At 36.3% G+C, this 13948-nt stretch overlaps 1 protein-coding gene across 9 annotated transcripts in view; it reads left to right on the top strand.

The window, feature by feature from the left end:
* ATP6V1H (ATPase H+ transporting V1 subunit H) overlaps positions 1-13154 on the top strand; it is a 241057-nt gene extending 227903 nt beyond the window's left edge. For all 9 annotated transcript variants that reach the window (XM_081070986.1, XM_081070992.1, XM_081070988.1 and 6 more), the window contains one exon: positions 7480-13154. In XM_081070986.1, the coding sequence (XP_080927112.1) occupies positions 7480-7540 (61 nt within the window). In that variant the 3' untranslated portion in view covers positions 7541-13154. The remainder of the gene's footprint in view (positions 1-7479) is intronic.
* Positions 13155-13948: the final 794 nt, after the last annotated feature.

Here is a 13948-nt window from a genome sequence, read left to right as displayed (position 1 = left end):
GCAACTCATACATTGCTGATGGGAATGCAAAATGGTGCAGCCTCTTTGGAAGACAGTCTGATAGTTTCTTACAAAACTAAACATACTTTTACCGTATGATCCGGCCATTGTGTGCCTTGATATTGACCAAAGGAGCTGAAAAGTTAGAACCACACAAAAACCTGCACACAGATGTTTATAGCATCTTTATTCATAGTTGCCAAACTTGGAAGCTACTAAGCTGTCCTTCAGTCTGTGAATGGATAACAAACTGTGGTCCATCCAGACAGTGGAATTGTTATTCAGCACTAAAATGAAACGAGTTAGCAATCCATGAAAAGGCATGGAGGAACCTTAAATGTATATTACTATGTAATAGAAGCCAATCTGAAATGTGTACAGGTTGTATGATTTCAACTATATGACATCTGGAAAAGGCAAAAAGAAAAAAAAAAGAAAGAAAACTATGGAGACAGTAAAAAGATGAATTATTACAGCGGGTGTTGGGGGAGGAATGAACAGGTGGAGCAAAGAGGATTTTTAGGCCAGTGAAAATGATATTTTAATGATGGATATATGTCATTATGCATTTGTCCAAATCCATAGAAAGGACAATAGCAATAGCGAACCCTAATGTAAACTATGGGCTTTGGGTGATTGTGTTAATGTAGGTCCATCCTTGATAACAAATGTACCACTCTCGTGGGGTATGTTGCTAACAGGGGAGGCTGTGCATGTGTGGGGGCTGGGTATGTATGGGAAATCTCTGTACCTTCCTCAATTTTGTTGTGAAATGGCTCTTAAAAATAGTCTTAAAATATAAAGGATAAATAAAAGGAAAAGGAGCATTTGCTGATGCTTTGAGTGGTCCAACACTTCACGTATCATAACCATATGTTAGAAAAATGATAAAGTATGCAAGACACTGCTGATCTAATGGTAACGCTGGTAGTGAAAGGTAAATAGGGACTATTCTTGATCATAAACTAGAGATAAGGAAACAGAATTTAACTAATGATATTTAGATTTTATAACTAACTTAAGAAGATATTTTATTACTGCAGTTCCTGTAGGAGAAATAACTCATTTCTAATTCTGCCTAAATTGCTTTTCTAACAAACTTTGATGCAATTGTTTTTGAAATGTACATTCTCCCTGCCCCCCTTAGAACCAGAACTCGTACAAATAGACTCTGCTTTTAGAATCACTGACCTCTTTGGCTTTTTTTCCATGGATCACCTCTTTAGGGATACTGCTAATCTGTTAATCTTTGAATTTAGATACTGTTAGAAAATGAAGTGGCATCTTACAGCTGTTAAAGGCAGATTTTCCAAATGAATATACTTAGAGGACTAAGTATCCTCTGTGCATTGTCAGCCTTAAGACATAGATAGGGCAAGACCTGTCTCTGTTTTTTATGGGGGATGCTAGCTCAATGGCTCTGCAGAGACTTAATAATAGCAATTTTTTTAAAAAGGTGCTGCCATGGGAAAGAATCTCTCTGATGGGGACATCCAATTCCTGAACTCTTACAGAATCCCTGCCACAGTAATAGAAAAGGAGGTGTCATTTAAATGTGCACCTTGCCCCTTAACTCCTATGAAAATTCTGCCAGCATGCTTTAGAGTACTTTTGGGGGCCCAGAGTTAGTCATGGAGAGAATGACATTGCAAGGAGAAAGAGCGCTCGGGGTATAGGAAGTTGAAGGGATTTATTTATTTAAATCATATGCTATTAATAAAGGTGTCCATTTGTGTTAAAAGAAAAAGAAAATAAATGGCTAATGATTATGAAAATATATTTGAGAAAATAAATCGAGGACTCACACTGTGATTTTTTTAAGGTCTTTATTTTCTCATTTGTACAATAATGTATCTTCAGCCACTAGGCAGTAGAATAATGTACAATGAGGCAGTACTGTATAGTGATTAAGACTCTTGAGTTTTAAAGTCAGACAGACTTGAGTACAAATATCCTCCCTGCCACTGGTCTCCTAACATTATAACATGTCATTTATCATTGTTATACGCCAGTTCCTTGTCTATAAAATGGGGCTCATCTGTAACTTTTATGGATATTATCGTGAAGAGTAAATTTTAAAATATATATACGAAGCAGTTAGCAGTACAGTGCTTAGTAAATAGCAGGCACTAAAATATGGTACCTTTTGTGACAGTGATCCCTACTTTTGATCACTACTTTTCCTAGGCTGAGATTTTAAAGTATTGTGGAAACAGTTTGACTATATGTACTTACTTTTGTAATTTAAATATGTTTCTGTACATTAGAGGCAGATGAGAGAGAGCATTGTGATTTTTACATGATTCAGTTGTTACATAGGAAAATCAGTTCGTAAAAAGAAAAGTTGCTGTTTGTGTGTAATATTCAAAATCATGATAAAAGTTTATAACTAAACTATAGTGAGTTAGCATTAAAGAAAACAGGACTGTATAAAATATTTTTCTCTTTACCAAATAAAAACCTGCACTGTCTATAAAGTTTATAGTCTAAGATAAATTGTTTTAATACATTCAGAGAGGAATATTTCATTTATGATTAATATTATACCCATTTGTTTTCCAAAACAGGTTAGGTAAAGGCTAAGAGAAATATAATTATGACTCAGTTATACTTTTTTAAATATTAAATTTATTGGGGTGCCAATGGTTAGTGAAATTACATAGGTTTCAAGTGTATAATTCTGTAATACATCATCTATATGTCATATTGTTGTTCATCATTCAGAGTCATTTCCATATATTTGACCCCTTTTACCCTATTCTACTTTTAATAATTATTATGAAAGACTCAAAGAAAAACATGGGATATAGAATTCTAGGTTCATTATAATTTGAGTTACGAAAATTTACACACTAAAAGAAGACGAGAAAATAATACAAATATGATAGTAACAGGTTTTCTGTTTAGCTTCTTGGCAGCCAAGGCAAAAAGGAAAATAAAGGAGACTATAGTTTTCATAGATTAATATGTTTCATTGATTAATATTCACTTTTTTGTTCGCACTAGATTATGTAGCTGAAATTACCTTGTGTTTAAATTATATAAGTGAAATTAGCATGTTAAATAATAACATGGTGTCTTCCACTATAGTTTTAAAGAAAGAATAATTTTTGACAACCCTAAGCATAGTGAAGGTTTGGCACTTTATTGTAATGTGGTGAAGGCCTTTCTGTTGTTCTAAGAGGTAATATAGGCCAGGTAAATGCTTCCTGGTATCCTAGCTTCTAACCTAGATAGACTAGAACCTAGATAGTTAACATCATCTTCAGACCACTTCTTTCAAATCTCAGCTTTCTTCATGGTGCCTCATAGGAACTGGAGAGCAGTATTATAATAGAAGCTGAAGTGTAGATTTTTTAAGGCCACTGATAAGAGAATGAAATAAGTATTTCTTAATTACATGTAAACTCTTTCTCAGCATACATCATAATTTTTTTTGTGAGCTGTTTTGTACTTGGGTTTTTAAAAAGGGGAGTGGATCTTCAGAGTGCCTCTCTTTTCAATTTCAGACATAGTGGAATCCCAAGTGATTTAAGTTATGAATGAAGTTAAAGAAAATAAAATTTTGTTTGTAGGTAGTAGAACCAAAGATTTAATGTAAAATTTCTGTAAATTGCTGGTACAAATCAGGCACTTTATGAGTGAATTTTAAGTTGAATTTTTATTGTTGTATATTGATCTTCATGTAGCAAGGAGGACTGAGTATTCACATTAATTCATTTAAAATAACTCTTCTTGAGTCCTTTGTTATAGATACATTATAATCCCCTGAAACAAAATCCATAATAGTTTTTTTTTGCCTGACAGTAATATAACTTTAACCTGAAAAAATTATTCATACCTGCTAATTATTTTCTGATCTATAAAAACAGGAACAATGTCTGCTTTCTGCACCTTCTGGGCTCTTGTTGGAGGCTAGGCACATCACAATGGAAAGAGAATAGGGCTCTCTGAGCCCTGGCCAGACAATTTGCTCACCTTGCACCTGAGCAAGTTATTGTTTTCCCTGGCTCCATTCTCTCCCTCTTTATAGTGAAGCTGTCAAGGTGAAAGTGAATGTGTAGACATACCTGTAACAATGTTTCCATGATAGCTTATACTAAAGTGTGGAATGCAACAAGCATTTTGTATTCCCAGCCTAGGCACTGGTGTCAGGGCTTCCTGATGGCTGGGTCACAGAGAGTTCATAGGCAGGTTTGGATAAACCTTGGTAATTTTTAAATTGATTTCATGTTGCCATTTGACACCAGAAGAGCAGACTATAACATTTTACAAGCCAAGTTCAAAGGAATAGATTTTCCCCCAAAGCTTTGTATAGTCGAGGTTCTCTTTCTATAATACAGTATCTTTTTCAGTTGAGCCATGGTTCAGCTCTGATATTTTAACAACCCACATGCCACAGCAAACATACTAATTTCAAGAAAGCCTGCGGAGGAAAATTGATTCTTTTTTCCGCAAATCCAATCTGAGCTCTTTTCCTGTTAGACTTTTAGCCTACGAAAGTCTTTTTAGACTTTTGTGACCTACAGTACCTCAAGTTAGGTCCACAGAGTTCCATCTGTGACTCTTGATGTGCAAGTTTTCAATTGAACACTTCACATCAACATTTGTCCTTTACCTTAATCCTAGATTGCATAATCCCTATTTAGCAAACAGAGGTAAGGAGGCCATGGTATCTACAGCCAGGCCCTAAAGTCGGTAAGAAGTGAATACCTCATGGCCATTTTGTATGTAGGTAAAAGAGTATAGTAGAGCATATTATCCGTGATAAATATCTTTGACCGGGAAAACAACAGAGCAGAAGATGGGTGGGTAAGAAGCCATGGTTGGTCATGTTTTTAAATTCTCTGCTAGAACAACTCACCTTTGCTCTGTTTTAATATCCTTCTACTTTGAACCTACTTCAACAATGTTTCTTTTGTGAAGAAATTAGTTATTGTCCCCATCTCCAGGTATTCACTGTTTTTCCGAAATAGGAAATAAATCTGGTATAGGAAATGAATCACCCTTCATGTCTCTGAAAAGAATGGAGCAGTTGCGGCCCTCTGTGTTTGACCAAATCCACAAAGACCTTTTCTGGTCACTTAGTAGTTCACAGCACAGAGCTCTGGGAGGCTTAGACACATTCTCTCACCAGTTGTCTTGGAAACTTACATTTAGAACATGGTCCTTGACATTTGTCCTTTACTGAAAGAATCACAGCTGATTATGATTGAAGGGTGGCATGATGTCTTTGAGTACACCTTTTCAATGTTTTCTAAGAAATCACTCTATATAGGAGGAAAAATAATTTCCCCTCTACCCTTCTGAGTTCTTAGCTGAGACCTCTGTAATGAAAGGCAGATTAACAAGAGAAAAACAGTTTATTAACGTGTATATCTCTTATACACATGGAAGATACCCAGGAAATAAATGAACTCTAAAAGGTAGATTTAGAATTTAAGCTTAAATTCCATCTTAATGGGGGGGGGCAGTTTTTAATGGTTTTTAGGAAGATGGGTGGACCCTTAGAAGAATAAATGGGAGGAATGATAGTTTGTGACAAAGTTTGTCTGGGTGTGCTATGGACTTCTAGTCTCTTCTCTCATTAAGAGTCAGTCTTCTCTGGATGATGAAATTCCTGAGGAGGGGTTTATAACAATTGAGTCCTTTATGAAGGATCTGTCTATAGTCAGCAGATAAGGAAGAGTTCAGAGAAAACCTCTCCCTGCATTTGCTGTGTTTCAAGTGCCTACAGCTGAAAATAATCAATGTGCCAAAGTGGCATGTGTGAGGGTGACATGTTCTGCTGCACTTTACACTAAATAGTCTAACGTTCAAAACTGGAATATTTGAAGGCCCTGTTGAAATGAAGCATAACTGATTTCAGATATTTTAATTCCTTAGGTATATGTAGGAAAATATAAGATCTGGAAATTATGTAATATTATATTCCACCCCCATTCCTGCGCCCCCACTCCCCCAACCAAACCAAACAAACCTACGCAGTCACAAATATTCCCTAGTTGCAGGCTTCCCAGAGTGGTGGCATGGATAGAGAACATAAACTCCTGTTTTTTTCCTGTCTGATAAAATTTAAAGGATGGCTTTCCCTTTGGCCTTTGCATAAATTAGAATTATTTACTTACTGTTGGTTGAAAATAAGATCCCGTGGTCAAATTATGTCAGAGTAGTTCCTAGTTAATGTAACAATTAATGAGTCAGTGACAAGAACTGTCCTGTAAGGTTTAAAAAAAGACCATAAACCGTTTTCATGCCATAGAAAGTTTCAGTCAGTCTCAGTATTTCAAATCATAGTTCACCTTTGTACGCCTTCTGGAGGGCCGACCCCTCACCTACATGAGTTCACAGACCTCCCTCTCACTTTCCTAGTCCACTCTTGCTTCACATCTTTGATTACTTTGGGCTAAGGTATGATATCGGCACAGGGAGACCAGGGCCGTGAAACACTTAGATCCCTCTCTCCTTAAGTTTGTACCTCTGTGGAGAAAGGCAGGATCACACTTACTAGTAGATGCTGGTAGCACCCAAAGACGTTTCCTGGAGATGCTCAGACCAGGAGAGGTTGAAAGACCAGTTGATGAGGAGAGGAAGGGTTGACATAGACCCCCTTCCTGTCTTTGTGCCCAGTGCCCTCACACTCAGTGCCTTGGTAGCTCTCGTATTAATACTATGCAGTGTCTTGTCTGACAGCCTCTAGAGCCAGCACATCCACGAAGTGGCGGAGCTGGGATGCAAACCCAGATCTCTATTCCAAAACTCATGCTTTTTTCTTTTTATAGGAGGGATCCTTTTAAATATTATTTTAAAAATATCTTCTTGTCTTTGTTAGGTAGTTCATAAACAAAAGTTGGGGCAAGTCCTCCACAGAAAAATAGGGAAAATACTGTTTTCTATCCTGGAATTAACAGTGATGTGTGTGTAATTTAGAGAGAAGTACACACATACAGTAGTGGGTACACATTCAGTGTATTTGTGAAGGACAACACGATGTCCCAGCTGTGATACCCCTCTCTCTTAAGGTTTTAGTCTGCCATGCTGAGTCAGTGCTCCGTAACGAGCAGCTCCCATGTTATTTTTGGTGGTTTGTTTTGGTGGTTTGTGCTCTGGTGTTCATCCTTCTTGTATCAGTCCACTTACTTGGAATCATACTTAAGTTGATTTTTAAATTGCAGATGTGGCAGCAGCAGTAAACCAGGTTTTTACCAAAACAGGAAAATAGACTACCCAAGAAACAATTACATTGCCTTGTAATCGTACATGGAATTTCTGGTTTGTGTATGTAAGGCAAATAGAGTGTTTGAAATTCATGTAATATAGACACTTCTGAAATTTGGAAAAGATTAGTTTTTCTAGAGCTAGTTTATTAATTTTTAGGTATTAAAATATATGACAGTGTATATTGTGCCTTGATTTTGAAAGAGATTCTTTGTCGTTTAAATTCTAATTTGCCTTGTTATTTTATTCTTACTTCTTTAGGGAATATCTTGGGAAACAACTCCAATCTGAGCAGCCTCAGACTGCTGCTGCCCGAAGCTGAACTGTGCTCTCCAACCTTACCATTTAATCTGTAACAGAACACCTGGAGTGTGAATCTCAGTAGTTACATAATTTTTCATTTTACTTGTAATTTTCTTTTGGTATGTAGCTTTCCCACTGTTGATATGATAAAAGTGTTTGTCCATTAAATTGTACAAAAGTAGGTGCTTTCTCTATCTAAGGAAAATATTACTGTTACATATACTGCTTGTAATTTCTGTATTTATTGTTCTCTGGAAGTTAATACAGTTATTAAAGGATTCTCACTCCAAATATAGTTTTCTCTTTACTAGTTCCTTGCTTGGACTTTAACAAATATCTCTATTGTCTCAATGAAATTGGGAGAATTGTTGCAGTCATGAATGGCAAATATGTTTTGAAATTATATGGATCTGTATGTGCCATCCTCCAAACCACCCATGCATACATACACATTGCAGCAAGCTTCTGCTAATATTTAGAAAGCTTTGAAATATCAAATTAATTTTTAATATGATGCTATGGTCCAAAAGAGTTGCTTATGGACATCAATGAAGAATTTTAGTTAGATTGTTTTTATTTCATTTATTTCCTGTACTTTTATTCTTGGATTTTAGTACCTCAAATCTGTTTTCTTTTAATACTTTTTTGTTTAAGTATTGCCAATCGATATTTTATTTCTATCACTCCCGTCTTTATTCTGGAGCTACAGGCCTTCAGCAGGGCATACATGGGATCCCCTCCAGCCCAAATCTAAGCCTTTTGTTTTTTTAACCTCAACACCTGGTCTCTCTGAGTTTCATTTTATTTTCACTTCTCATTCCTAGCCGTTTTCTGGCTGTCAAGTTGAGTAAATGTGTTAAGGATAGTAAACTATTTTGGTAAGTTTTTTCTTCTGTAGAAGGATACTCATTTTGAGGATCAAAAATTGTTTCATTTTCAACGTAGACATGTGTGGGAAAAGTTATTTACAATGATGGATGGTTTCCTTGGTCAGTAAGTTCATGTGATTTTTCTGTGATTTTTCTTAAAGAGTTGACTTCGTATTTGCCAAGAAAATAGGTAATCTGATCAAACCAATTTTTCTTGATTGAAAGTTTTAAATTCTTTAAATTGTTTAGACCTAAATCTTTATCCTTTCCAATATATGGGAAAAAAACTATACAGAACTTCCCTCTGTGGTAATTACACATTCTGCATTAGCAAACGATCAGTTTTCATGTTAATGTATTAATGTGGTTTGTTTTTTTTTTTGCCTGACAGTAATATAACTTTAACCTGAAAAAATTATTCATACCTGCTAATTATTTTCTGATCTATAAAAACAGAAACAATGTCTGCTTTCTGCACCTTCTGGGCTCTTGTTGGAGGCTAGGCACATCACAGTGGAAAGAGAATAGGGCTCTCTGAGCCCTGGCCAGACAATTTGCCAGACAATTTGCTCACCTTGCACCTGAGCAAATTATAGTTTTCCCTGGCTCCATTCTCTCCCTCTTTATAGTGATGCCGTCAAGATGAAAGTGAATGTGTAGACATACCTGTAACAATGTTTCCATGATAGCTTATACTAAAGTGTGGAATGCAACAAGCATTTTGTATTCCCAGCCCCAGGCACTGGTGTCAGGGCTTCCTGATGGCTGGGTCACAGAGAGTTCATAGGCAGGTTTGGGTAAACCTCGGGAATTTTTTAATTGACTTCATGTTGCCATTTGACACCAGAAGAGTAGACTATAACATTTTACAAGCCAAGTTCAAAGGGAGGGTTTTGAACTCTTCTACTGTGACCCTGCAAAGTTCACTCTCATACAAAACCATCCTGACTCTTGCCTTTGCAAGTGACAAGAATCTGGTTTTCCCTGAACAAGCTTATCTCATTTTTCATCATGCAAACCTGATTGCAGTATCTTCCATCAGCCTAACGTGGATTAAGTCCACACAAAAGACACTGCGCGTCTTCCAGTGTGTCAGGTTCCTTACGAAGGAATGCTCAGGTTAACTAGGTCAGTGGGAACAGGTAAGTGTACCCTGAGAAGCAAGCAAGGCAGGAGACAGCCTCTGCAGAAGCCAGGTAGCACTCAGGAAGGGCCTCGCCAGAGCAGCTCCAGAGGTCCTCAGTCAGCTTGGTTCCCAAGGACATAGATTTTCTGCCAGGCTGATGACTCAGCACCTCTCTACCTCCCTGCTGTTCTCACTCAGCTGTCACCCAACTGGCCTCTTCACTGGTCTCTCTGCCTCATGGGTTTTTGCTGAGGGTTTTTATACTGCCTCTTTATCTCTCTAGGTATCTCTTCTGTTTAACGTCATCTCACCGCCTGTTGCTTTATGTAAGTCTTATATGCCAACGACTCAAAAGAGAGGTGTGGGTCACTGTGATTGATCTCCTGAGCCTGCACCTGGACTAGGCCACCCGAGATGATGGTGCCACATCTCCTGATTTGCTGCTTGTAGGTCAGACTCCGACCCCAGGTCCAGTCAGCTGTGCTGTGCAGAGGTTGCAGAGCACTACCAAAGCAACAACTGTGCACAGAGCCTATCGAGACCACTCCTTTCATGTTGATTAAGGGCACAGCTGCTCTCTTTAGAGAGTCACGTGGGGCCACGTGGAACACACGCAAATGTCTAAAAGTGATTTTGTTATTACAAAATTGTACACCTGAAATCTATGTAACTTTACTAACAATTGTCACCCCAATAAACTTTAATTAAAAAATAAATAAAAACAAAACAATTCCCAAGAGAGAGAAAAAAAGTGGTTTTGTTACCACCAACCAACTGAAAACCCCAGTTTTGCAATCATTTCTTTAAATGGTTCCTCCTAAGATCTAAGCTCTCTGGGGAGGAGGGTCACAGTCACACTGGCTGATTAACATGTCACGTGACACACATTTGCTTCACCTTTCTGCCAAAAGGTGATCTAAAACGTTTAGCATTCAAATAGGAGCATTTTAAATGACAAAAATAAGGAGTTACTATTTTAGAATAAATGTTTTAAAAGAAAGTAGAATCTTAAGAATAAGACTTATTGCACATTATTCCAAATATAAAATTTGGCCCCAATTTTGAAAATTACTAGAAACTGATACTGGCTCAAAGAAAAAACATTCTAACTAGAGTTGTTTGCAATAAAACAGGTTGTCTGTCACTGGTATAAATTAAGAGACAGGATACCCATCTGTCTATCAAGCTACATAATCACATGTAATAATTATGATACATTTCAATCCTTGTCACGAACTAATTTTAATTCTCACAACTCTGATGTTAGGTATTGTGAGAATAGACAGCCTCTAAAATTCTTGCAACTCTGAATCCACACACTCTGTCACATCTGCTGTCTTACTCCCCCAAATTTAATCTAGACTTATTCTAATATGGACCTTCACATCAACTTTGATTAAAAATACCACTTTTGGGACTTTAGGTTAAACAGGGTGAACTAAACACATACATTTATCTCTGCTTTTTCCCCAACTCTACTTGAAAGGCTATAAAGGAATAAACAAAATAAAAAAGGGAATAAGCAAAAAAGAATAAACAAAGAACAAATAGAAAGCAATAAACCCACAAGGGCACAGTAAACAAAAGAGATGACAGTAAATGCTATCAGGAACATTTTGGAAGCTGAAGAGTGGATGGACAAATGGTAACTGACTTAGGTTTCTGAGTTTTCCACTTTGTTAACTGTCTACAAAAGGGTAAATGGGGAAGGTGACAGAAACAAGCTACTTAGCACTCTAGAACATCCTCTCTCCCCAAATCTTGGGAACTGGAAGCAATGGGTTTCCTGGAGGTAGCAGTGCTGAACAGTTCAAATTCTGGATATGTAAAGGTGAGAGTCTCAAACTCATCCCATGACTGTAGTTTTTATTGTTGGGTTAAGTCTATTTTCTTGCTACTTATTTTCTGTGTCCCCTTTCTTCTTTGTTCCTCTTGTCCTTTTTGAGTTAATCAATCTATTTACAGTATTCCATTTTATCTTCACTAATGGCTCTTTAGCTATACTTTATTTATTGTTTTAGTGTGTGCTCTAAGGAATTAAATATGCATCCTTAATTCATCACAATCTACTTTATATTGTTATCCCACTTTATGTGTAATGTAAGAAACTTAGAAGAGTATACTTCCTTTTATTCCTCCCTGCAACATCTGTGCTATTGTTGCAAATATATTTTATTTCTATCTATATTACATTGTGATTCGGTAATCTTTGTACATTGGTTCTTTCAACCAGCTATTGCCTTTCTTCTTTTGAGAGGCGAGAAAAGACAAAGGTATAATTAATGGAAGGTAAAGCATCTACAACAAGTATTCCTTCCATCATAGAAATCTTCCATTTTTATTTTATTTTTGGAAGAGTACTCAATACCTTCTCTTTTAAAAACTGAAAGAGAATGAGAACGTGGTGTCACATTTGCCTAAATGTTGAAGTAACATTATTCACACCTCATTCTTCTTGTCAACTGACTTTTCCATTGGAAACTTCTTGAGAAAGTTAAAGAAGCCACATCTCTTAAGTAGAACAGAACATTTTGTACAGTAAGAGAGAACTTTCAAACTAAAAAGTGATTTCATCATAAGGTTCAGATTTGACACCTACTAACTGTTTCCAAAATTTAGTCTCAAATATTCTTTATTTTCAAAGGCAAAGAATGAGAACAGAGAATCTTTTAAACAATTATAAAATAAACCAAAAGCATTAAAATTTGATTCTGTGCTTTCCAAGATGTGACATCTAGAGGTTGTAAAGTTATTTAAATTTTAATTATATGAAAATTAATCTCAATTACTCTACTGTGACTAAATAGAAAGGAAATGTGAAGTTTTTTTTAATCGGATACATTCTATAAATATATTTATGACTGAGCAGGTGCAATGTGTGGGAACAAGCTTCACTGGCAAATGGGAAGGCTCTTCTCACACATCTTTTAAAATATAAGGGTCAACAAGACTCCAAAAAGGAGCTTTCTAAAAAGAAGGCACGATTTCATTCTCCCTGTAGTGTGAATGTTTGTGTATCTCTCAAGGTCTGAAAATCCAAAGATGTTTCCCCGCTTAAAATTGCTGTGCATATCTACTCAAGGTTAATTTTATTATAAATGATTAATGGATATTTTAGAAAGTGGTTTATTTAGTTTGGTTTCCTGTCAAACTTGTAGAACCCATTGTTCCCTCCACAAGAAATCCAATCAAACAATACCTAAATACTACACCCAGTTTTTTCTAATATATTTCAACTTTTTGTGAAATTATTTCTGACAAATTGAGAACAGATTGATGGTCAATGAGACACAAAAGGATTTTAAAAGAGAAATATATAAAAAGACATACAAAGAAAATGAAGAAACTCTTCAAAACTATAATATTGATTTTTTTTGTGTAAATTGTGCTTATACAGGTGGAGTAACATTTTGTCATCATTGTGGTCTTTGTTTAGGCTGTTTTTTAAGATGCTTAAAAATGCTTAACAAAACTTATTCTATTAGTACTATATATTCCTGATTAGATTTATAAGCATTAACTATTTTGATTTTGTCAGATTCATAAGTATACTCTGTTAGGTGTTTACAGTTTAGTTGAACATGTAAGTGGTATTAAATTTTTTGAAGGATTTAATCATTGAATATTAATAAAAAACATTAAGCAAAACATAAATAAAAGTGACTGTGGTTATAACTATTTCAAGTTCTGCCAGTTCAGTAAAGGTTTAAAGGAAAAAGATGACTAGAAATAGTTAATTTGATATGGGATAATTAAAACACAAAAACATGGGACTACTGCTTCCTATGTACAAAAGCACTTCTTGGGAATGAAACACTAACACTTCCACCACAATGATTGTCACTGATAACTATTTTAAAACTACATGGTTATGCAAAATGAAACTAAAATCAAAATGTAGTTAGATTTAAAATATTTAAAATCAGAATGATATGAAAGAATCAATGTGTACTTATAAAATTAAGAAGATGGCAGTGTCTCTGGTTACCAGAACTTATAGAAATTGAATGTCTTAAAAACCTAATCACTTTTAGGTTTTTAAACATTAAAAACCTAAATTTTTAATCAGGAGATGTGGCACCACCATCTCGGGTGGCCCAGTCCAGGTGCAGGCTCAGGAGATCAATCACTGTGACCCACACCTCTCTTTTGAGTCGTTGGCATATAAGACTTACATAAAGCAACAGGCGGTGAGATGACGTTAAACAGAAGAGATACCTAGAGAGATAAAGAGGCAGTATAAAAACCCTCAGCAAAAACCCATGAGGCAGAGAGACCAGTGAAGAGGCCAGTTGGGTGACAGCTGGGTGAGAACAGCAGGGAGGTAGAGAGGTGCTGAGTCATCAGTCTGGCAGAAAATGTGTCCTTGGGAACCAAGCTGACTGAGGACCTCTGGAGCTGCTCTGGCGAGGCCCTTCCTGAGTGCTACCTG

Source organism: Rhinolophus hipposideros, assembly GCF_964194185.1.
Source record: "Rhinolophus hipposideros genome assembly, chromosome: 13".
NCBI lineage: Eukaryota > Metazoa > Chordata > Mammalia > Chiroptera > Rhinolophidae > Rhinolophus > Rhinolophus hipposideros.
The sequence above is the reverse complement of the archived record's forward strand: the minus strand, read 5'-3'. Positions and strand labels throughout refer to the sequence as shown.